The following is a 22784-nucleotide window of genomic DNA, read 5'->3' on the forward strand; positions in this document are numbered from 1 at the left end:
CTCCTTCCAATGCCTGTATATGACATGAGTAAATGATACATGCTTAGCATATTTATACGTACAGACGCGTGCTTTCACTAATCATGCAGTGGAGGACTGCTGTTCCTATCATAGGAAGTCTCCGAAAGGAGAATAAAGCAGCGCTTGCTATCGATACGAGTACAGGCAGAACCTTCTGGGACAGACACTATTGAACCAGCTGAGGAGGCCAGCATTTGCATCTGAGTCTCGAGCCGCCTCCCCCCGGTTTCCTCGTTGTCTTCAGAGACCAGCATTTCGTTGCCGCCTTGTCGACTCGCAGAATAGTGCGGTTCCAGGTCGCTGTGCAGCATATCTGAGGACAATATAAGCGTATGTGAACCGTTGAGGGAATAGCCCGATCCCAGTGTATTGCCTTCCAGCGACTCCGCCAGCGAGTATCTCTTCTTCGACTGCCACAGTGCGTCCGCCTCTCGCTGCCTTTTCGCCATACAAGATTTCAAACCAACCTTCAACTGTTCGAACTCAGTCCTGCTGATTGCTCTCACGCCGTTATTATACAGCCCAAACGTCTTTCTAACCTCTTTTGAGACCGCATATTGCTCGCAGAACAGAGACACAGGAACCACGGCGTAACCGTTCGACTTTTCTCCAGACTCATCCATCCAGCCACTCGAGTTTCCTCCCTTTCTTTCCGCCATTGAGCTTCTTCTGCCTACACCTTATGCTGTTTTCTCAAGGCGCACGTCGGCGGCTAATTGGAACCACCCGCACAACGCAAACATACACTGGTCCTTACCACTTTTACAAAACAAGCTAGACAGAACAGGGAAGAACCAAAGTTCCGAGCACGTCCTGGATAAGCCTGACCTGTTGCCAGAGTTCTTTAGCCCGCCTTAGCATAAACAAATCGTTGAGGACCAGCAAATCACCGGGAAAAGGTAAAAATACCAAGAAGAGCCGCCAGTGCTGCTACGTTCGTTGACATACGGGAATCAGAGCATCTCAGAGCTCTATAGCGCCTTCTTTCACCAAATTCTAGCGACTGGTTCGTTGTTGGATACCACATCTCAAAAAGCCTTAGTTGCTTAGACTTTCCCTCTGAAGCACAACTTGCGCATCCCGCGGTTGCTTGGGAGGACCCTGGCTGATAATCTGAGGGAAATACCAAGTTAGGGACAGTGAGTAGCGGCACGTGTGAAATGACGACCAAGCGAGCTGGAGAGGAAGTATAGCAGTTGCTGGTGGCCTGTTGGGGGCTGTAGCGCCTTCGAACCCCGATCGGATGTTTTAAACTGGGCGAGAAGTCGCTAATTGTTCTCTTACTGACATTAGGCATTTTCACTCGCAGGTTCGTTGCGTTTAGGCTGGTTAAGTTCAGATAAACTAGGTACACGAGCATAGATCTGGGGAAAAACAGGGTTTCGGAGGCTTGTGTAGTTCCAATGACAGCTACCAGGTATGTGAAGCATGTGTCGTTCGATGACCTGGTGCCAACACTGATAGATGACCAAGTTGAGATCCTGAAGCACAGCCAGAAACATGCCGGATTCAATAACAAGTTCCTTCACGTACCGCCACAGTACAATCCGTTGTACCAATCGGACTCTGAGCAGCCAAAGAAGAAGCAAGAGTTGTTTACGCAAAATCGAAGCGGCGAGAGACGCAGATCAGACGAGCACGACAAGTTGGAGAAGGTGCTTCAGTTCATGTCCCCACATCAAACCATCAGACCTTCGCTGAGTAGTCCGGATGTGGTGGATCGGAGTAGAAGCAGCTCTCCCCTGGCGCACTGTAGAACAAATCCAAGACTGCCTCCACCTCCAAAGACTCCTTCGCTCAAGTGGTCTGCGAAAAGAGCGGACGAACAGGAGAGAATCATTGATTGGGATATCTATGACATGGACTTTGCAACTGAGAGGAAGCTGACGAAAGAGACCGAGAAAAATACCCAGTCAAATTCTGGGTCAAGGGATGGTTACACTCAGGCTGCATTTGCCAATTTGAACGAACTGGAAGATCGACTGGGCTCAAAATCGAAGCCAGCCGCTAAGGAAGGCAGTGGTGGGCGAAAAAAAAGCTTTGCAGGAATGACCGACAAAGAGCTGGCCGAGCTAGAAAAGTTTTATGAGTCTCAAAGCCGATCCACCGCATCGCCCACTATAGACTGCTACGATTTCAAGGAACAGGACCCTTTCTTTATCGGCAAGTTCGATAAGAAAGGCGGTTCACAGGTCGCTGATCCCCTGGCTGCCATCTATCCCTCAAGGCCTGTCGTAGATCACCGAGCGATATGTGTCACAATACAGCATCCTACATACGACCAGTATGTGCACGGTCTTAATACAGAAACCAAATCACGAAAGCCAGAAGAATCACTAGCCGCTATCCGAAGTGTCTCGTGCTACATCTCAGGCAGACGATACACATGGTCTTCCGTGGATTGGTATGTGGAAAACTGTGCTCGAGACGGCGACCACTTGATCATTGTCACGTCTATACCATTCTTCGAACGAGAAATAGAGTCTTCTGATTATGCCTTGAATAGAAGATATTTTGCTGAAAGTCATGGACCGGAATACGGGAGTTTCGACGAGATCGATAGAGGACTTAGACGAGTTTCAACGTCGTCCTCGGAAACTTGCAAGGCCACCACGCTTGGTCAAGTTTCAAAGGGGTTTCGAATAAAAGCTGTTCATGATGAAGCCCGGCAAAAGTGCCTAAATATCCTGAATTACTACGCTTCGAGGCTTCAAGGGATAGTAATGAAAATTACTATTGAGATGATAAAATGCGATTCACCGGAATATGCGATTACCAAAGCGGCAGCGCTGTACAGACCAGAAATACAGATAGTCAGTACCGTGAGCACAAATCTACAAATAAAGTTCAGGAACGGCAGAGTGAAGTTGCCATTTTTTGTGATGCAGCACTACCCAATGTCGACTGCCGTGGTACCGTACGAATTCATCGATCCAAGACTGCTGGGGGAATCGCCCAGAGACATGACTGATACTTTGAAAGAAAGGAAAGAACAAATCCCTCGACGCAATGACAGATTAGTCGCTATAGACAGTATCATACTCAAGTCTTTGCGCAATCCATTTGCGGCTGATGTTACTACGACCAAGAAGTACGAAGAAGATAATGATTCACTGGTTGAATCGGTGAATGAGTACTTTCCAATGCCACCAGAACAGAAAAGAAAATATGAGCTATTCGAAAGAATGGGCTACGTTAGATGTTTACCTACTCGCCAAGCTGTTTACATTAAGAATAGTAATCCAACGATCAATGAGGATGACCGGAGGTCAACCCCTTTCAGTACCGCTAGCAACTCGAGAAGAAGCTCAAGAATTCAGTATGATGACGGAATGTACAAAGTCAAATCGCTGATCATCGATTCATCGGAGTCATCCGATGACGAGAGCGACCAAAAGCGTCACGGTTCTTCAATCAGGAAAACAAGGTCCATGGGTCCGCCCGCCAGGTCAGGTCACGTATCGCCAGGATTATCGCCAACGACTTCTGACAGAAAACCGCATTTTAATAACGTGATGCATCCAACAAGCTCCAAGTCGCCAGAGCATGCTTCTCCGGCCAGCGAGAGCAAGAATAAGAAGGATAACAAGGGAAGGGAGAAGAAGAAAACCTTCGGGTCATTCTTCAGGAAAGTGTTCAAATGATAAGGCAGATCGCTGCACCCTTGAGCTACGAGTATCAATCGGTTCGTACTTGAAGACGGTGTGACTTTTGTTTGGAGTTTCCAAACAAGACCCCTAAGGGTACCCGGTAACGGGATCTTATAAAACGGCCAAGATCATTTCATGGAGGAACTTCACTTTAGACCACTCAATAGCATCAGCCGTCAGTTTTTGGTATATCGACAGGAACCAATAATAAACCAACTCCAAGAATTATGAAATTGAATTCCAAAACATACTCAGAAGTCCAGCGAGTCGCGAGACTCCCCCGATTGCCTCTGCTCATGCTGGGAGTCATCTGCGGTGCCATGGTGCCCACAATGTACATGAGGAAATACCTACTGCCTCGTTTCAGGAAGGAGGATTTGCAAGAGATAACTGAGCCGGTCTCAGCCGGCAATTCCATCGCAAGACCAGTCATGAAGCTGTGGCCAATGTTGAATGCCCAACAGAAGAAGGACGTCATGCTGGCTCAGGCTCCTGTGAGACGGATCGACGCTGAAGACCTTGATGACGAGGGTAACCTCTTGATGTTCTCGTCCATCATGTAACTGGACCGCGAACCTCTTCAACCCGCTAGCATATTTCCGATTTTGGGCCCAGCATACCTGCATCCATTAGTTGTTTCGAGCAATCCAGTTTGGCACAGCCCTGCAGGCTTGTCCTTCGCTTAGTGCTGCCATAGGAACTCCTTATGTAGACAGTAAGCTTTTAAATCTATGAACCATCTAACGTTAGCTAGCTCTCTTTATGAAGAAGTTGGATCTTTCCAGCTTAGATCGGTATTATACTCAAAGTCCACGTGACGGAATTTAGCACCACTGATTGGACCGTTTGCTAGGTAACGGCTACGAAGAACGAAGTTCATGAGCAAGGTTAATTGAAGCAAGCTAGGCATCGCTTCAGCTCTTTTCCAGGTGTTCACTAATGACTGCAGGATCAAGGTTTTATCGGGAGCAGGATTTGGTGAAAGAAGCCGTTATCCCACGGCAGAATGGCATGGTCTTATCTTCAGATGCTAAGCAGGCAGTCCTCGAGCCATTGAAGAGTTCAAAAACAGCGACAGCAAGAGCTATGTCGATCATAGGCAACAACGAATTGATTGATGGTATTTCAGTGCGGTCGCCCACCTACTTATTGTCGGTATTTCATCGACTACGGTTGCGTGTTTCGAGAACCATCGAAAAGGCCACTCAGAAGATAGATAAAAAGACATCAGCGTACTATAGGCATGAAAGAAGACTGACAAGTACGATTGCAAGTTTGCATTCCGATCCTAGGGAAAGATTGCTGCCAGGTTTTACATATATCATTGTCGCAGCTATGTCCGGCTCAGTTCTGACAAGAAACAAACGATTCTTGTATAGATTTACTGCTCCACTAGTGTTGGGTTCGGCATGCTTCTCCTATGTGTTACCAACAACGTTTCAAAACACCGCTGCTTTATTACACTCGATCGAGTCTGCCCATTTCCCAAGGGCGGTCGCGAAGCAGGACGCTATAATTAACAAGACTGTGCAGATAGGTCGTACTACGGCTAGCCACATTGACTATCTCGCCGAATCTGTCTTCAACATAGCTGCCAAGTTCCGTCACTCTGTCAAGGAATGGACCAACCTTAACATCGAGTAAGCTGCTCTGAATATTCATCTCATCATCTCTATAAGCAAAGGTACATAAATTAAACTATACTTTAGTGGTAGACATTTTTGGGCCGAAAGGTTCATACTGAATAAGATCGTTTTGGTGCTCCAGGACATCAAAGTGACCGATCATGCTTGTCATGAAATCGAGACTGCCACAGAGGTAAGCGTCAGAGCCCGCTGGGTTCTCTTTCGCCAGAAATTCGCCATCAATACGTGGCTGGCTGGAGGAAAGAACAACGATCTTTTTAGCATTGGGAATTCTGGCGAGCAGCTCATCTTCATGCTCTTTAAAAGCTAAGCGTTCTTCATCGTAGGCGGATTGAATCCAGTATACTGGTCTCTCAGGGTTTGTGATGATCTGCTCCTCCAACATGGCCAATAGCGGCGTGATACCAACGCCAGAACCCAGCAAACTAACGGGATGTCATTTTGACGAATCAGGTCCTTGTTTAAAGCAAAATCTCCAGCTGGCGCGCTCAGCAAGATCTGGTCACCAACAGATACGTGATTGTGCAGATATTCTGAAACTAAACCGACGGGTTTGTCATCTGTAGCTTCCAGCTTCACCGAGAAACGCAAGCCGCCGTCTGTGGATACCGAGCAGATGGAGTAATGACGCAAGGCGTCGTATGTGTTGCCCCGTCCAGTTGGGTGAGTGTTGACAGTCAGGTACTGACCAGCGACGACAGACATTTCGATAGATCGATCCCGGACTCAGGCTTTGCCTTGACAGTAAATTCCTCAGTGTCGGAAGCAACTCGCTCGCGAGCAACAGCTTCGAATGGTTTCCAACCAGCCCAGGCTGCCTCCTTATACATGCGATTCTCAACAGAGATGAAAATGTCCGCGATAGCACCGTACGCTTCTCTCCAAGCACCGAGAATATCAGGAGGGGCGGTCGCACCAAGCATTTCCTTAATAGCCGTCAGCAAGTATTCGCCAGCTATGGGGTAATGCTCGGGTTTGATCTGTAAAGCTCTATGTTTATGTCCGATTTGTTCAACATGAGGCAGCAGAACACTTAGGTGTTTTGCAGCTGCATGGACAGTTGTTGCCAATGCAGTGGGTTGAGCACCCTTGGCCTGATTAACTCTGTTGAAGATATTCAGCAGCTGTTTGTGCTCATTCAACATATTCTTGTAGAAAACTTTCGTAATTGCGGTACCCTGCTTCTCTAAGACCGGCACGGTGGCCTTTACGATCGCACGAGTTTGGACAGATAGCATCCTTTCTTGTTAGTCAGGGTTGGTACTCCTCAATGGTCATCTTTCAAATCTCTCATTTCCATCTGCTTATAATTCAAAAGCTGCAGCTAAATCTAGAACTCCACATGCTTTAACATTACTATCATTCCATAACATCTGACTTTTCAACGTAAATCAGAGAGTATCGGTTTATTGTCTGAGAATCTCGCCATGAGCCGTTAAAACCTGGAATATCGAACCAGAAAGAGTAGAAACTTACTAACCAAAAACGATCTGGTTGATCACTATCCAAAGAACATTGCAGCTGAAACATGTGCGCCGTGGCTTGCACACCAATGCGTTGGGCCTGGGGCTCAGTGAGAGGACCGAGTACCTGTTGAATGATTAATTGTGATTATAGTTCTGCGGGGCCCCCGAGATATTGTGGTGAGGTTTTTGTCATTTGGATGAACGTTTACCGTTACTTTGTCCCTGCTGGAAGATTATGTTGCTTCTATCAGAATATTCCGCATCGAGCTTGAATATGCTGGAAATACACCAGTTCCACTCCACTGCCATGGCTGATGTGCAGTGATTTTTAACAACCCTCTTGAAATGCTTCACCTGCGATGACTTTATCGCTATCATAACGCAATCGGGAACTATCTGCTCAGCACATACTTCTGCGTCTGGGGTATCGTTTATCACTAAATCGTTAATCGTAAGCTGATTCATCCGCGATGTCGGTACAACTCTTACTTCTTTTATCCCATGTGCTTTGAGAATCGACGTTATCACTTCCACGCCTCCTGGAATGTCATTCACCAAATTAACGCTCGATAATCCAGCTCTTTCGAAGACCTTGGTAGGAAGACTTGTCATCTGGAGTAGAAGTTGCGTGTCCACTTCAGGAATCGCGTAAGTTGTCAAATTTAAGGAGAGGCAGTCCAAGGGTTGCGTGCGGTGGATAAGTTGCAGGAGATCGGTTAAAAATTCTGGCTTCAATGCGTATCTCAATGGATGAAAACTAAAGCTTTTCAGAAATTTAGCGGTTCGCATCCTTTTCGGCGCTATGATCGTATTAAGGAGTGAGAGGTTTTCTTTTGTGATTTCTTCATGAACTCTAATTCCCACCCTTTCCAGCAGTATTTTATCCAATTCTCCAATATCGTCGTGACAACCTGTGCATATGGCGTCCATGTTGTAGACCGACCTCCGGCGGCGGTTCACTTCTTCGCTACTTTTGGACTCGTCTGCAGCGTAAATCGTTCGCAAAATCTCGCTTGCCTTTTGTTCTAATAATTTGCGCCTTTCTAGCTGGGCAATCTCCTCCGGCAGCAGATCTCCTGTTCTTTTTCTCTTGGAATTTCGCTGGAACTCGTTCAGTAATTCGATGTCACTATGTAGCTTTCGTGCAGCTTTCGCTTTGGCCGCACGCCTCCCACCACTTGAGTGTAGCGTTTGGCTCGGCATCGAGGACTCAAATGGTGTTCCCGACCGTGAGATATTTTCATGAGACGTTGGAGTACCGAGGCGTCCTCTATCCGGTTGGCTCAAAATCTCAGAAGGCTGAGGCGTAGCAGTCTTTTCTGTCATTGCATCTGATGGTACCTCATTGCTCTCAGCTCCCCAAAGCTGTGACTCAGCGGTCGGTTCTTTAAGCTCTTCATATGGCGGCTTAGGAGCACTCAAACCTTCTGTAAGTACATCGTTTTCAATTTCTGGAGCGCATGGATCCTGAGTTGCTTGATCTTCCAAGTGGTCTACTGACCGGCCTGCGTCATTCTGTAGCAAGGCTTCAGCTTCATTCTCAACGATCGCCGGCCCTAAAATGACATTTGCAGTTTCAGCGGCAACGACGTTTTTATGAACTACTTTCACTTCCCCTATAGCAGTTGCTTCACATCTATCGATAGTTACTGCAGTGGCCAGTTGAGATGACGTTCTATCCTCAGCTGCAATATGCGGAGGTTCTGTTCCTGCCTTTTTTGAGCCATTACTAGGCTGTTTTACGTCCTCCTTTTGCGGCGAATCTGCTGGCATTATGGTGATCTCTTCAGGTCGCGTTACATCTCTATGTTGAGGAAGCATTTCATTCGGGCCAATCTGGCCTATTACATGCTGTAACCCACCCGCAACAGGGAACTGTTGAAATTGAGACTCAAGTGGGTCTAGTACCTTCCCGCTTTTGTATATAGTCTCCAACCACAGGTGGTTCACGACTGTGCAGGTCTGCCATTTCTTAGCGGTTTCGAACTTCTTGCCCCACGGAAACTGCGACACAAGATGCGTATTTTTCCGTGACAGTTCCCCAGTGCTATAGCCGCCAAGTAATTCTGCCAGGCGCTGGATATAAAACCTCTGCTGTCCGTAATAGTTGGAATACGATAGGATCAGTTCATTTACATCGAACAGTTTCTTCTTAAACGGTGCAAAAATGAGTTTTGTTTTCGAAGAGATGAACTGGTTATATGACCACAGGAAAAAAATCCATATTAGATTACCAAGTTCCAGTCCGGAATCTCTTGCAACCTCGTATTCCTTTGACATGACTGAATTACCGATGTAGCAATCGGCATTCGACTGCTTAATATCATCTTCGTCAATATGACGTATCACTGTGCCGCCATTGGCTTGCAAAAATTCAACTAATGTAGCATAGAGATTTCTGTTGAGCGAAACATCCAAACCAATGACAAAGCCATGACCCTCCAATATTGTTGACGTCTTCCTGAATCCCATGTCATCCAAGCCGTCCCAGAGGTCTTGTAGCTTTTCAGCAGATATTTCAGATGAGGCCTCCGGATCAAGTAAATGGTCTTCCAGTTTGGCAACATCAAGTGCTTTGAAGCTTTTTACTATCCACGTAGGAAACACGAAGTTGACACAGTTCGCTTTACCAAAACCCAAAACTGCTTTCACAGCGGGATCATCAGCATCCTGAGTCACAAGATGAGTTGTTTTGCTGGATAGGAAATCCATGCATGTCCCGCCCATCGCATGGACCATTTCGGTGTAGAAGAGATACTCCGAGTGGTTAAACGCATGCCTTGAAACGTAAATCTGCAAGTCTTTGAAGATGTGGCGCTCGTCTGGGGAGAATCCTGAAGTCCGATGATGTCTATTAGTGGAAAGACAGGTAGAGACCCATTCTGACGTGACCACGGGAATCAGAAAATCGAATGCTGCGATTTCGTAAAATGGAAAGTTGCTGTCTTCACTGATGATAAAGTTTATCATCTGATCCTGACCAAATTTTCTTACAAACCAGTTTCGCAGGGCTTCGCCGTTCGGAAGGTCGTGCTCTAGGTATTGCTCATGGAGTTCGCATCGATTACAACCGTTAGATCGCAGGAGCTGCGCTGTAATGTTCGCCGCTTCTAGTCCTTCAGCATTTGTGACAACTAGCAGGAAGTTCAGGTGCTGGAATAACTCGGAATTGGCGGCCATCACTGAGCTTTATATTTCTTTTCAAGCCGTTTTCAATCTTTGTCGATACTTCTCGCGGTTAAGAAACAAAGGGACGCGTAAAGGACGACGTTGGCAAACAAGCCGGCATCTTGATACATGTTATTGATGAACTTCGTCGCCCATGTCCAGACCATTTTCTCTGCAATAGAGCCTTAAATCGAGCTCTCATCGAAGGGTTGACGGGTTAAATTCTGGTGAATCACTTAACTCAGATGGATTTGATAATTTCGCTGATAGTCCTCGTTTTGCGTACCTCTTTGCTTGCCTTACTTCGTAATACTGAGCCAACAATTTCGAGACTAAAGATAATGCAATTAAAGGGTCCCTTACACGGAGCTGTTCGGTTGAGACACCATGGAGACTAGAAACTCTATCTTTCAAAAATTTTGGGGTACGACTGAGTTTCATTCGACTCACATTTGACCATGGTCATCAAAGAACCTTGTTCATCTTTAAAGCCTTCAGTCCATCTGAGACGATAATAAAGCTCACCGCTGTCGAAAACGCCTGCTGAGGTGGGAATGAGCCCCTCAATGCCCCTCTCTCATAGCTCCTAGCCACCACTTTATATCAGGTCTCTTTGGGAACCGCGTCATTGTTAGCCGCCGAGACCTCCTAAACTACTCAGTACAACTTTCAGTGGCACCAAACAAAGAAATCTAGCAATGGAAATTACAGGAGAAACAACACTTCAGGCGACGTCACTAGAAGGCTCTCCCTCTACAGAATGATCAGTATCAATAACTGCCTGCTGCTTCATAGTTTAAAGCATTGTCCAAGTTTAGCCGCCGTCCGCCAAACAATGAAATCGTGTCTACCAAAAGCGCCCACGATCCTCAAGACTAGACTATCCAAGCGTAGGAACATTGTCGTCGATTTGAACTTTTCCCATACATTTATGGGAGGAACGCCTATTCGTGGCAGCTCAAGAGGTGAAATTCCCCTACGCGGATTACATTACAGAGCAGGGAACTGCAGATCGCCTGCAATACATGTAGCAGAAGGGTCCTTCACGGAGGTTTTCATCCCACCTTGCAAAGGTGGAGCCGGTATCGAGAACATCGATTTCGGCGGTGATTGTGAGAATCTTTTGAAACGAACCATAATGCTAATCACAAGACAATGTGGATTCGATGAGCAAGCAATGGGACTCTCACTGGCGGAAACTCACAACTTAGAAGAGCTGATTCATTACTGTAAGACTCATAGTCGGTCCTTCCACAGACCACGTGATACAAAGGCTGAATGCGAACCAGCCAGCGATTTCCCACGTGGTAACGGCTGTTCAATATAACAAGCGGCACGATGGGCAGCAATACCTCTTCAAGGCCAGTGTTCTTTGGGACCACGAGAGGACCGCGAAGCTGATTTACAGCGTCTGGACGCAGGCAAAAAGTTTCGCCAACTTTTCAGTGTGTCTTGAAGGACTTTTAAGCTGTGCTTCACTCAACCATAACCTAACTAGCGGCCCTTTCAAAGGGTGGTGTTTAACAGAGCTAACCGATTTGATTGATTGACAAAGAAAGAGCAGCAGTTCTACGGTTTATGATATATCATGAAGTTTGGGAAATACTTAGAAGCCAGGCAACTGGAACTGCCTGAATACAATAGTCATTTCATCGATTACAAGGCTTTGAAAAAACTCATAAAGCAACTAGCAGTGCCGCTAACTCAGGCATCTTCCACTGATCATTTGACCTTGGATGACATTGATGAATCGACCATTTATCAGAGATTGCAGGAAAACAAGGCGTCTTTTTTCTTTAAGCTGGAGAGGGAATTGGAGAAAGTCAATTCTTATTATTTGGAGAAGGAATCTGACCTCAAGATCATTTTTGACATATTGCAAACCAAATTCAACTCTTACAGGGAGCGTGGACAATTGTCATCTAAAAAATCAGTGTCCTATGGTAATATTCTGTCAGGGTTCAAAAAGTTTCAAAGAGATTTAGGTAATTTAGAGCAATTCATTGAGCTGAATAGAACCGGCTTTGCCAAAGTACTGAAAAAGTGGGACAAAAGATCTCATTCTCATCAGAAGGAGTTTTATTTGGCTACTGTGGTTGTGGTGCAACCAATTTTTACAAGTAGCGAAGTGTCCAAACTAAACGACGCAACTTTAGGCATTTTGGATCAATTAGACGGCGTAAGCAAGGAAGATGCGCCTGATTCATATGGCTCAGAAATAAATCGAAGAAGCACGAACACGCCTATTGGGTTTATTCCTTCTCCAACTTCGAGATTATCATGTCAACAGCTTATTGTGGGTCCTAATACACCGGTGGTCCTTGATCTGGACATCGAAATAGAGAATTGGTTTCTGGAGATCGTAAACATTTCAAAGTTGAGAGATGAGAATAAGAAATTCAGTTTGCTAAAGGAGTTCTTCATGACGAAGATGAAAGATGTTATTGACGACGCAATCCCTCAAAGTAGAATTGATAAAGGTGTGGTTCTGAAAGACTGCTTGACTAGGCTTTTCCTCCTGCTGGTAGGCAGTAGCACAATAGATGATGTGTCGCTTCATGTTTTCTATACAAGCACGAGAAATAATATAGATCTGTCGTACTGCGATGAAAGTGACCAGGTTTTCTCCCGCAGAAATGTTTTCCATGAGGCAGGAAATTGCAGCTCACATAGCCGTATCTTTGTCCTACGTGAGGCATTGATAATGACATCTGCTATGCAGTCCGGCGATTTGCCATTCCTCAAGAAAGATAATTTGAAGGTTTTGCTTAACGCGCAAGATCTGTATTCACGAACTCCACTTCATTATGCGGCAGAGCTGGGTAAATTGGAGTTTGTTAAGCTGCTTATTTCTTCTAATCTTTTGGAGTCCGTAGATGTTCTGGATAACCATTCACAGACTCCGTTAATTCTAGCTATAATCAACAATCACACAGAAGTGGTTCGTGAACTGCTGGTTAATGGCCATGCTGCTGCATTTCCGGACGTGGACGAGTTTTCCAAACCACAGTTTGCACCTTTGATAGTTGCATGTTACCACAAAAACTATGGAATCGCAAAGATGATCTTAGAACAAGGACATGCGCTCTCCCCAAAGCTCAGTGATGCTAAGGGTCTTGGAACGCTACATATTGTTGCCAAGGAAGGGGGTCCTGCCGAATTGATAGAACTTCTTGTCCGTCACGGTGCTGATCCTAATGGTGTCGATAACTTCAACGTTTGGACTCCTATATTTTACGCTATTCAAGAAGGACATGCAGAGACTGTGAAAGTGCTTTTAAAATATGGAGCAAGGTTAGACATTACAGATGAGCACGGCTTGGGACCACTTTATTACGCAATTTGGGAGTCGCATGTCGATGTTCTAAACGTTTTAATGGAGAACTTAACCATCATACAAAACGGCAAAGAACCTGTCAATTACTTACCAATAATGACTACGAAGCCCAGGAGCCCTTCAAGCTCCTTGCAAGACATTCCTGACTTTGCTTTGCCACCTCCAATCATACCATTAAGGAAATACGGTCATAACTTTTTGGAGAAAAAGATCTTCGTAAAGCTTATCATGAAGCCTGGGAATGGTTCGATTCAATTTTTGAAGGAGGATGAAATGATCCTTTCCTCTCCCGGAAGAATTACCTTAACATCTAACTTGGCCGAAATTATACCGAGAAACATAATTCTCCCAATTTCGGAAGAAGAGGAACGTGAAGTTGCGTTTCAGGTTGATTCGATTGAAAATTTCGCCATAGATTTTGAGATATTTCCAGCTTACGGGACGAGAATTATAGCCAAGACGACAGCGATGCCAAATTTGTTTAATCTCGAAATGGCCAATGGGACTTCTAGTACATCGTTACCGCTCTTCGATACTAAGCTGACAAATGTCGGGACATTGACATTCGACTACCAAGTCATCATGCCGTATAACCAAAGGCCGTTGGAAATCACTAAGTATGAACCATACTGGAAGTCAACTACTGGTACGGATGTTGACCCCGGCAAAGAAGGACAACAAATTGTTGCTTCTTCCCTATCGGGAAGTTTTATCACCGTTATGGTACGTTGGCTGAGAGATGGGACCATTATCGTTGCACGGCGGCCATATATTGTTACGAACAATGTCAAGATTTTTCTCTGTGATTTGACTCGACAGCAATTGGAAGAGCTGCGCGGCTACAAACTCGATGATGTTATGTTCATTGACAACGAACAAACACTGAAAAATTACTTATCCACAATGATATGCACATTGAGTGATCTCTTGGAAAAAGTACCACCATCAATTCAACTGGAAATCCAAGTGTGCTTCCCAACCAATTTAGAGATTGACACTGTTCCTCTCAATATCAGCCCCTTACTTGACCTTAACAAATTTGTTGATCAAATTCTTTTCCATATATTCGAACATGTGAGAAGGTTACGTCACTCAGGACAGAGTGTTCGTCCTGTTGTATTCAGCTCCTGTAATTGGCAAGCGTGCACAGTTTTGAATTGGAAGCAGCCCAACTTTCCGGTCCTGTATCATATGAATGATTTAAGAAAAGTTAACGATCAATTCGTTAGAGACACTCCTCACAATCTAAAGGATTTAGCACTAGATCCCAGTAAAGTAACTTTTGCTGACGGTAGATCCAAGTGCTTGCATGAAATCGTTTCGTTTGCTGTCAACAATAACTTATTGGGGATCTCTTTGCCTTATGAGCTGCTGACAATTTGCAAAACGTTGATAGATGCCATCCGTGGGCATGGCCTCCTGTTGATCGGTGCCCGTCTCCCCGGTGATGAGGGTGCGCTCAACAGCGCTGGTGTCAATGGAATCCACATGAGCTCCGAACTTGTATTTTCTGAGAGCGTAGAGATGTAATTCATGCAGTCACGGAAACCTATGTAGTTACGAAAGCATTATGATACATGATTCTTGTAATAATTCTTAATTTGCTCGTTCAACGCATAATCGATCGCTTTCAGACCTTTTGGGTCTTGCAACTGATCGTCTGCTCCAAACTTCTCGACTAGCATTACAGCGACATCGCCATGTCCTTCAGCGAAAGCGTGGAATAAAGGAGTCCAGCCATTATTGTCTGCCGCATTCACAGGGCTGTTTTTCTTGCATAGAAGCTCTACCAACACTGGCGAGCCTATAGCTGCAGCCCTATGGATAGGCATCTGCTGTCTCGAATCTTTTACACGCACCGAAGCCTTATGATCCAGCAGGAACTGACAGACTGGAACATGCTTCTTCGACACAGCTAGATGGAGCGGAGTGACACCCTGGTTAGTCTGCAGGTTCAAATCTGGCTTAATCACCCTTTCATACAGTTCCTTGACGATGCTCAGACTCCCAACAGCGCAGGCTATGTGGAAGGGCGTCCATCCAGAGTCATCCCTGTACTCGTTGAGATCTACCGATCTCATGTGAGAGAGAAGGTAAAGCACGATTTCTTCGTGCTGGAAGGAGACTGCCCAGTGCAGAGCGATACGGCCATCGCCGTCTCTTTTCAACAGATCTCCTGGAGACGTTTCGACTGTCTCCTGAACCTTCCTGAGGTCATTATTCATACACGCATTGATAAGTGGCAGATCCATGGTAGCCTTTTCTCGCCAGAGGGTTCCTTGCTTGAAGTAATAAGAACAACACCTTATAGGGATTCGCACTGACAGGCGAACGCTCTATAGGTATCAAGTAAAACAGGTCTACATCACCTACCGATGAGCCACTGCACGTAATTACCAGTACACAATTCTCATGCTACGACGGTTCCATTGGCCAACAAACAGACACACGTCTGCGATGTTCCAGACCACCCACGCTGAGCAAGCTCAGCGTACACACGGTCTCCGACGCCGCCTGGCCGCTTAAATACGTTCCGAAGTTACACTACACACATTGCCAAGGTCCATTTCCGGACCACTTGGATGCTGGCCACGGTGTCTGCTAACACCACGCTCAGACCAGCTATCGGAACCGTTTCTTCGGGAAAAAGGTCCGCAACAGGTCCATTGGCAGCCGTCAAGCCAAGCTAGAGCACCGCCGGGGGTCAATGGCTGGCCAGCAGGTCTTTATGAAGTTGAAGGCTTAAAGACACCTTCTGCAGGTGACCCGGACTTATAAGGTCTAAGGCACTTAAGGTGGCAAAGGACTACTTGGCATGAGAATCAACACTGGAAGAGCAAGGAGCAGATAGTCTATCGAGTATGAGCAGATCTGCAGGGGATTTCCAGAGGTTTGCTAGAGCGTTCCAGCAACAGCTGTCCAAGGTGCAGCAGGCGGGTGGCCGTGGCGGTCCAGCTCGCGGTCCGCCCCGTGGAGCCTTTGCCGGGGCTGGTGGATTGATTCTATTGGGAGGAGGAGCTCTATTTTTGAACTCTGCTCTGTTCAATGTTGATGGTGGACATAGAGCGATCGTGTACTCGCGAATCAATGGTGTCTCGTCGCGTATCTACAACGAAGGTACCCATTTCATAATCCCGTGGTTGGAAACGCCTGTAGTGTATGACGTGAGGGCCAAGCCACGTAACGTTGCATCTCTCACGGGTACCAAGGACCTGCAGATGGTGAATATCACATGTAGAGTGCTTTCGCGTCCGAATGTGGAGCAGCTGCCTACGATATATCGTACGTTGGGCCAGGACTACGGCGAGCGAGTGCTTCCTTCGATCGTGAACGAGGTTTTGAAGGCGGTTGTGGCTCAGTTCAACGCATCGCAATTGATTACTCAAAGAGAGAAGGTGTCACGCTTGATCCGTGAGAACTTAGTTCGCCGTGCCAGCAACTTTAACATCCTGCTGGACGACGTCTCGATCACGTATATGACGTTCTCTCCGGAATTCACGAACGCCGTGGAGGCCAAGCAGATTGCGCAGCAGGACGCACAGAGGGCCGCCTTCGTTGTCGACAAGGCCAGGCAGGAGAAGCAGGAAATGGTGGTCAAGGCGCAAGGTGAAGCCAAGTCTGCAGAGCTGATCGGCGAGGCTATCAAGAAATCCAAAGACTACGTCGAGTTGAAGAGACTCGACACCGCCAGAGAGATCGCCCAGATCCTGGCCCGCTCGCCCAACAGAGTCATCCTCGACAACGAAGCGCTGTTGCTCAACACCGTGGTCGATAACAGATCAAAGAAATGAGATTAGAATCCCTACCTGTGAATATCCCGATTTTTGTTCTCTTTCACTTTACATTCACTATGCCTATGTATGACTAAAAATCCTCCTCGCCAGACACCCGCTGGCGTTTTGTAGCAAAATTCAACTTGGTTGGCTTCGACTTGGCCACGAACAGCTTGGCCCTGTGCTGGTTCAGTTTCTGCGAGCATGGCGACAGCAACGTATCTGTTGGCGACGCAAATTTCTGTCTGGTCCTCAGTTTGTGTATTTTCTGCACCGCTCCATGCGACAATCTTTTCCTACACAACGCCGCTCTATGCAATGAAACAGATCCCCCGTTGCTCTTCAATGGATCTGCCTTCTCTGGAACCCTTCGACACTGCTCAGTCTGTCCGGCTTCGCTCTTTGTCGTCTGCTCGCTCTGCTCCCGCTGCATCCCACTGCCAGCCGTCTGAACGTCCTGCTTCTCCATCGCTGCCCTATCCTGCCACATATGTGCCAAACCTGAGCTTCCCACTGGCTCCATTTTGTAATATGAACTCTCTGTCATTGCCAGGGCAGATCGCTATTATTTCTGTCGCTTGTTTACTCTTTACCCTTTTGGGAAAACATAGTGGCTCGAGCAAAAGTTTCCAGATTTGGGAGAAAGCCCTAATTTTCAGATTCTGAGCCCTAACGGCGATAAGAATTTTAAGAAACAGGATACAGAACCAAGAGATCAATAGTTTGAGAGCATGGATTGAGAGATTGAGTGCTGTGTAGGGTACGAGACGGTTGGGTTGCAGAGAATAGGTGGCTAATGAATGTGCTAAAGAAAAAACTGAAAGAGCTTGTTTACTCGTTTAGTACCGATGACCATTACGCGGAATATAATGCCAACGACGGTGGTAGATCCTTCAATATGCGTCGTAGGGCGAATCAGGGAGCTGGAGTGAGCGGCTCGCGGGTGCATCTCAATGGCGGAGACGAATTGGGAGACGAAGAGATGAATCTGGGGGCTGTCGAGGAAGAGGAGGATGAAATCAACATTGACGAGTTCGGCAACATGGACAAGGAGGGCGTTTCTGAAGCGCTACTAGCGTGGAGACATATTGATTCTTGGACTTCGAAACACAACCCGGACCTGAACGCGACTTTGGGGGACCCCTGCACTCACAACGATATTACGCACGCGGAGGAGGACCTTGCGGTCACGCTACCGGCGGCGGTGAGAGTGTCGTTGAGGGTCCACGACGGTCAGGAAGACCTGGAGTCGATGACAGGTGTCTCCGGGCTGATCTACGGGCTGCAGCTGATGACCCTGGACCAGATTGTCGAAATGACAGAGAAATGGAGAAGCGTCGCCAAGAACTTGGACAGAGTTTCCAAAGCGGACCGGGAAACAACGGTGTCGTCCTCGAGCCAGTCTGCCGAGGCTACGAAGAGGAAACAGTTCAAGTTACCACACATCCCACGACAAGACTCGATCCCAAAGAACTCGATACAGCCGGTATATGCGCATCCAGCGTGGATTCCATTACTGACAGACAACGCTGGGAATCACGTGGGAGTGGATCTGGCTCCAGCTAGTGAAGGCAAGTATGCTCAAGTGATTATCTTTGGCAGAGATTTCGACACCAAGTTCGTCGTGGCCGCTAACTGGGGTGATTTCCTTCTGGATTTTGCGAACGATCTCGAGGCCGGAAATTGGTACCTGGTCGACGATAACGATGATTTTCTCTCCGGTGACGGTGAACTGGTCTTTAGAGACAAGAAATCGAATGGTCCTGTTCAGGATTACTTGGAAGTGTTGAAGAAGAGGGCTTGGACTAAGTACCAGGAATCGGCAAAATCGCGCGATACCCAGCAGACCGCTGTGGAACCAGAAAATGCTAAAGACGCTACACAGATCGGTACGGTAGCGCTAACGGATGGGGTCTCGGCACATGAAGGTGCAGTGCAAGAAGTACAAGTACATCCTGCTGTAAAAGAGGTGCCGGAAGCTGGAAAAGACGTGAACGACCGAGAGCCTACGTCTCTAGCTACTGAGAAAACAGGGTCTGAGACTCACAAGACTGAAGAAACCGAAGCCGTAGCTTCATCTGCCCAATCTCAGGCCAACGAGGAGAGTAGTAAAGCTAGGGGAGTTTCAGATGAAGGCAACTCAAAAGAAAGCACCGACTTAAAAAATGAACAAGTTAAAAACGACAGCGAGGAAAACGGCGATGCGCAAGATTCCAACGTCGAGACCCTAAAGGACGAGTTTAAGAACATTGATCTATAGTTTAATCCTTTTCCTTGTTTCGCATGTTTATATCTATACCTATGTTTTTACATTGTACTTTTTGTTTGGGCTCCTATGAGGGCTCTATCCTATTTCACATCGCAGGTCTCGTTAATGGCGTTGAATTGGTTACCATATTATTCTTTGCAGGAACGGTTCTGTTTCCCAGGTAAATGCGCGAGTAGCAAATATGTATAAGGTTACCATGTTGATACCCATGAACCACAGGAACTCGAAAAATAGCCTCTTAGTGGATGTGACAGTGATGGGCGTCTCACCCTCTTTAGCCGGGACCAACTCGCCGAAGATTGGCTCCGCACTGCAAGTAACGAACAATCTCCAAAACAGGAAGGGTAAAATGTAGTAGCGCGGCTCGAACAGCGGTGATGGGATAATTGTCAGACAAGTGCAAACTATCAGGCATGACCATGATATGTGTGTCAACTGAATTGGTAAATCAATTGGGTCCTTAATCGGCAATGGAGCAACAGGATCAAATTTCATCTCACTGGGTCTTAAAACTTCCAAGTAAGCAAATGTGGAAAAATGGTACACTATACTCATCAGAAGATATTTGAATATCCTTCTGTGACTACCAATCAATCGCTTGAAAAGATAAAATGTATAATGTCTGTTATCAGCCAAAAGGAAAGGATGCATTACCGTAAAATATCTTATGACAAGCATTATGCCTAAGAGCTCAAAAATAGTCCTAATGGGCTTCCATTGCAGTCTAATCACGTATAACCTCAAGAAGTTGCGTGAGAACCAGAGAGGCAAGCTAAAAAGCGCCATGAAGGCGAAGCAGTAGAAGACCTGAACCAAATGAAGGCCGACCGAATGGTTCGACTTATCGCCGAGAGTAATGGATTTATTCCAGATGAGGTAAACCAGAAACGATGCAAAATTTAGCACATATGGCAGTACTGTGTCCTGGAACTCGTCAATCGAATGGATGAAGAGCTTCAAGTAGTTATTGAAGCGGTGAGTGTTGAACTGTTTCCGGATTGCGGCCCTGCGCTCTAGGGCGATTACCATAATGAAGACAGTCCATACTATGTTGGTTTGTCTAAATGTGCAACTGAGCGCAGCACAGGCGCTGCTTAGCCAGATACTAGCCCTGGGACCGTAGGGCTGAGTGAGTACGAGCGACAGTGATTGCAGAATGAATATTGTTGACCATACATCTGTATAGTATAAGTAGTAGTAAGTGGAAAGCAGGGGGAAGCACATAAGGGCCACGGGCCAAAATCCAATTGCATTGAAGAGGAACAACGGTCTCAGAACGCACAACGGTAAGATCACAGCGCCACCCAGTAGATTAACCAGTCTAAACGCGGTTAGAGCCGTCCATGAGGTGACCACCGAGACGAGCTTGTAGCTCACCCATCCAAGAATATAAAGTCCCGGCGGCGTTGTAATCTTGGGATCCCACGATGACCAATGGCCGGAGAGATACTGCATAGTCTGGCCGACATGGAATTGCTCATCAATAAACACATATGGGACGACTCTTCTAGTGACAAACGAGAATGTACCAATGAAATAGATCACCAGTAGAGGGTATATCACCAGATTGGCCAAGAAACCGGCCACCACTTCTCTCTGTAACACTCTTTGGATCCCAGGACTGATCAACTGAGGTGACTCATCTATCTGGTCGGTTTCAGGAGGCTGCTGGGTAGTCATCACGGCTCAGATAGCGACCTAACCGTCTAGCTATGTAGTAGAGCTCTAAAGTGAAATTTTTCGATGAGTTGCTCCCCTTTGATTAACGAAAAAGCTTATAATGAAGACAGCGAGTACTGAGTTAGTTGCCTAAGAAGGATCTGTTTGTTGCCTCAGGGTCTCTGGAAGCCGGTTATTATGAGATGCAAATTCCAAGAAAGCTTCTGGTGATCTGGGCTTTGCTTTGGGAAGTGATTCTTTGTGTGAATTTCGAGGTGCTGCCTGCTATCGATAGCCAGACGCAAAATGCCATACGGTCTCAGCGAGACCTCATGTTGAATGTTACCATTGACCAGCTGCCGCTGGTAGGGGTGAATTTACGGAAAGTGATACTGAATAATGCGTCGACGAACGACACAGAGTCTCTGCTGGGAATGCAGTCACTGATGAAGAACGGAGTGCAAAACTTTATGCTAGAACTACAGCTCAGGAACGATTCATGGGGCGTCAGAGATACAAATCTGGATCTTCAGGCGTTTCTCGTGGCTTTTGAGAGTTTCATCAACAAAACTGATGATAATTTGTCGGCGAACATTTTAACACTGCATTTGAACATCTCTACGGAGGAGCTGCCGTCCAATTCGACCTCCGGCGATGACCAGAGTGTTATCACGGTGGATCCTTCTAAGCCGATGCTGAACCTGACTTACGTCTTGGATCAGTTTATGGGACGTTTTAGGATCTACACTCCCGATGACCTGCGTACAGACCGGCAGCTTGGAAGTACGTTTGACACGTATGGGCAATCTAATAGTGGCTGGCCCACTCTGAATAGCTTTCTCTACCTTAAGCGGAAAAGAGTACTCATAACCGAGGTCTCTAATAGGCTAAATTACTCCGAGGTGCCATACATCTTCAATAATACAATTTTGCACTACGACGTCGGAAACAAGACTTTAGAAACGCCGAATACGATCGGAGAACTACTGTACACATCAACCATTAGTTGGAGGTACCTCGAAGCGGAATTCACACCGGCAGAAATTCAGCAATACATTAGCATGGGATACTCCCCCGTCATCTCAAATCATTACAGCATAGGAAATTTGACTCAAATTTCCGAACTACTAGGTAGCAGTATCATCTGGTCTTGGGGTGCCGGCGAGCCCATTCCAGCCTTCACGACAGCCACTCCGAAAAATAGTAGCTCTCTAGTGGCTTACAACTGCGCACTATTAAAGTACTACAGCACTAACAACTCAGCAGCTTGGATTGTCGGCAACTGCTATGACAAAAAGCAAGGCCTCTGTAGGTACGCCGAACAGGCTTTTGATTGGGAAGTGACAGAAGCTGACGATACCTATTTCGCATTTGAGCAGCGCTCCGAATGTCATTGTTCCGATAGATACCAATTTGCACTTCCAAGGACGCCATTAGAATTAACTTCCTTAGTGATAGATCTTGAAAGATCAGGGACTCAAGACAAAGAGATATGGATCGATTTGAACTCAATTGCTGTTGGCGATTGTTGGGTTACTGGAGGTCCATACGCAACATGCCCATACCAGAAAGTTGTTCCTCATAGAAATTTCGTGGACATGATAACTCCAGTTTCTGTGTCCTGTTGCGTAATCCTACTGATAGTCTTCTATTTGAATCTTTTACGTGTACCTATACACAGCAACAGAAAAAAGTGGCGGAAAGTTGTGAATGAGTTGTCAAAGACAGAGCTTGACGGCGTTCCTCTATGAGGATGAATATGTAACACTTAAGCAAATTTTGTACTTTTAATGCA

General features: G+C 46.4%; 15 protein-coding genes across 15 annotated transcripts; 8 read left to right on the forward strand and 7 right to left on the reverse strand.

Annotated features, from left to right (window-relative positions):
- Positions 1–77: 77 nt before the first annotated feature.
- Positions 78–680, reverse strand: HG536_0A01110 (uncharacterized protein; the record flags this gene model as incomplete). Its single annotated transcript, XM_037281074.1, has 1 exon — positions 78–680. One exon carries the CDS (start codon positions 678–680, stop codon positions 78–80), a length of 603 nt encoding a protein of 200 aa, XP_037136969.1.
- A 227-nt stretch (positions 681–907) lies between these two features.
- On the reverse strand, positions 908–1381 carry HG536_0A01120 (uncharacterized protein; the record flags this gene model as incomplete). Its single annotated transcript, XM_037281075.1, has 1 exon — positions 908–1381. One exon carries the CDS (start codon positions 1379–1381, stop codon positions 908–910), a length of 474 nt encoding a protein of 157 aa, XP_037136970.1.
- Positions 1382–1424: 43 nt separating this feature from the next.
- HG536_0A01130 (uncharacterized protein) lies at positions 1425–3665 on the forward strand (the record flags this gene model as incomplete). The annotated part of the gene is made up of 1 exon (XM_037281076.1): positions 1425–3665. The coding sequence occupies one exon, from the start codon at positions 1425–1427 to the stop codon at positions 3663–3665; it is 2241 nt and encodes a 746-aa protein (XP_037136971.1).
- Positions 3666–3898: 233 nt separating this feature from the next.
- On the forward strand, positions 3899–4234 carry SPG1 (Spg1p; the record flags this gene model as incomplete). Its single annotated transcript, XM_037281077.1, has 1 exon — positions 3899–4234. One exon carries the CDS (start codon positions 3899–3901, stop codon positions 4232–4234), a length of 336 nt encoding a protein of 111 aa, XP_037136972.1.
- A 376-nt stretch (positions 4235–4610) lies between these two features.
- Positions 4611–5315, forward strand: MIC26 (Mic26p; the record flags this gene model as incomplete). Its single annotated transcript, XM_037281078.1, has 1 exon — positions 4611–5315. One exon carries the CDS (start codon positions 4611–4613, stop codon positions 5313–5315), a length of 705 nt encoding a protein of 234 aa, XP_037136973.1.
- A 679-nt stretch (positions 5316–5994) lies between these two features.
- Positions 5995–6555, reverse strand: YHB1 (flavohemoglobin; the record flags this gene model as incomplete). Its single annotated transcript, XM_037281079.1, has 1 exon — positions 5995–6555. The coding sequence occupies one exon, from the start codon at positions 6553–6555 to the stop codon at positions 5995–5997; it is 561 nt and encodes a 186-aa protein (XP_037136974.1).
- A 417-nt stretch (positions 6556–6972) lies between these two features.
- Positions 6973–9963, reverse strand: RTT107 (Rtt107p; the record flags this gene model as incomplete). The annotated part of the gene is made up of 1 exon (XM_037281080.1): positions 6973–9963. One exon carries the CDS (start codon positions 9961–9963, stop codon positions 6973–6975), a length of 2991 nt encoding a protein of 996 aa, XP_037136975.1.
- Positions 9964–10711: 748 nt separating this feature from the next.
- Positions 10712–11278, forward strand: HG536_0A01180 (uncharacterized protein; the record flags this gene model as incomplete). The annotated part of the gene is made up of 1 exon (XM_037281081.1): positions 10712–11278. One exon carries the CDS (start codon positions 10712–10714, stop codon positions 11276–11278), a length of 567 nt encoding a protein of 188 aa, XP_037136976.1.
- A 261-nt stretch (positions 11279–11539) lies between these two features.
- On the forward strand, positions 11540–14818 carry PHO81 (Pho81p; the record flags this gene model as incomplete). The annotated part of the gene is made up of 1 exon (XM_037281082.1): positions 11540–14818. One exon carries the CDS (start codon positions 11540–11542, stop codon positions 14816–14818), a length of 3279 nt encoding a protein of 1092 aa, XP_037136977.1.
- A 38-nt stretch (positions 14819–14856) lies between these two features.
- On the reverse strand, positions 14857–15540 carry NAS6 (Nas6p; the record flags this gene model as incomplete). The annotated part of the gene is made up of 1 exon (XM_037281083.1): positions 14857–15540. One exon carries the CDS (start codon positions 15538–15540, stop codon positions 14857–14859), a length of 684 nt encoding a protein of 227 aa, XP_037136978.1.
- A 609-nt stretch (positions 15541–16149) lies between these two features.
- On the forward strand, positions 16150–17079 carry PHB2 (prohibitin subunit PHB2; the record flags this gene model as incomplete). Its single annotated transcript, XM_037281084.1, has 1 exon — positions 16150–17079. The coding sequence occupies one exon, from the start codon at positions 16150–16152 to the stop codon at positions 17077–17079; it is 930 nt and encodes a 309-aa protein (XP_037136979.1).
- A 73-nt stretch (positions 17080–17152) lies between these two features.
- On the reverse strand, positions 17153–17608 carry BNS1 (Bns1p; the record flags this gene model as incomplete). The annotated part of the gene is made up of 1 exon (XM_037281085.1): positions 17153–17608. The coding sequence occupies one exon, from the start codon at positions 17606–17608 to the stop codon at positions 17153–17155; it is 456 nt and encodes a 151-aa protein (XP_037136980.1).
- A 249-nt stretch (positions 17609–17857) lies between these two features.
- Positions 17858–19321, forward strand: SMI1 (Smi1p; the record flags this gene model as incomplete). The annotated part of the gene is made up of 1 exon (XM_037281086.1): positions 17858–19321. The coding sequence occupies one exon, from the start codon at positions 17858–17860 to the stop codon at positions 19319–19321; it is 1464 nt and encodes a 487-aa protein (XP_037136981.1).
- Positions 19322–19450: 129 nt separating this feature from the next.
- DIE2 (dolichyl-P-Glc:Glc(2)Man(9)GlcNAc(2)-PP-dolichol alpha-1,2- glucosyltransferase) lies at positions 19451–21010 on the reverse strand (the record flags this gene model as incomplete). The annotated part of the gene is made up of 1 exon (XM_037281087.1): positions 19451–21010. One exon carries the CDS (start codon positions 21008–21010, stop codon positions 19451–19453), a length of 1560 nt encoding a protein of 519 aa, XP_037136982.1.
- A 182-nt stretch (positions 21011–21192) lies between these two features.
- On the forward strand, positions 21193–22740 carry MTC6 (Mtc6p; the record flags this gene model as incomplete). The annotated part of the gene is made up of 1 exon (XM_037281088.1): positions 21193–22740. One exon carries the CDS (start codon positions 21193–21195, stop codon positions 22738–22740), a length of 1548 nt encoding a protein of 515 aa, XP_037136983.1.
- Positions 22741–22784: the final 44 nt, after the last annotated feature.

The sequence above is a fragment of the Torulaspora globosa genome, chromosome 1 (genome assembly GCF_014133895.1).
Source record: "Torulaspora globosa chromosome 1, complete sequence".
In the NCBI taxonomy this organism is placed as follows: domain Eukaryota; kingdom Fungi; phylum Ascomycota; class Saccharomycetes; order Saccharomycetales; family Saccharomycetaceae; genus Torulaspora; species Torulaspora globosa.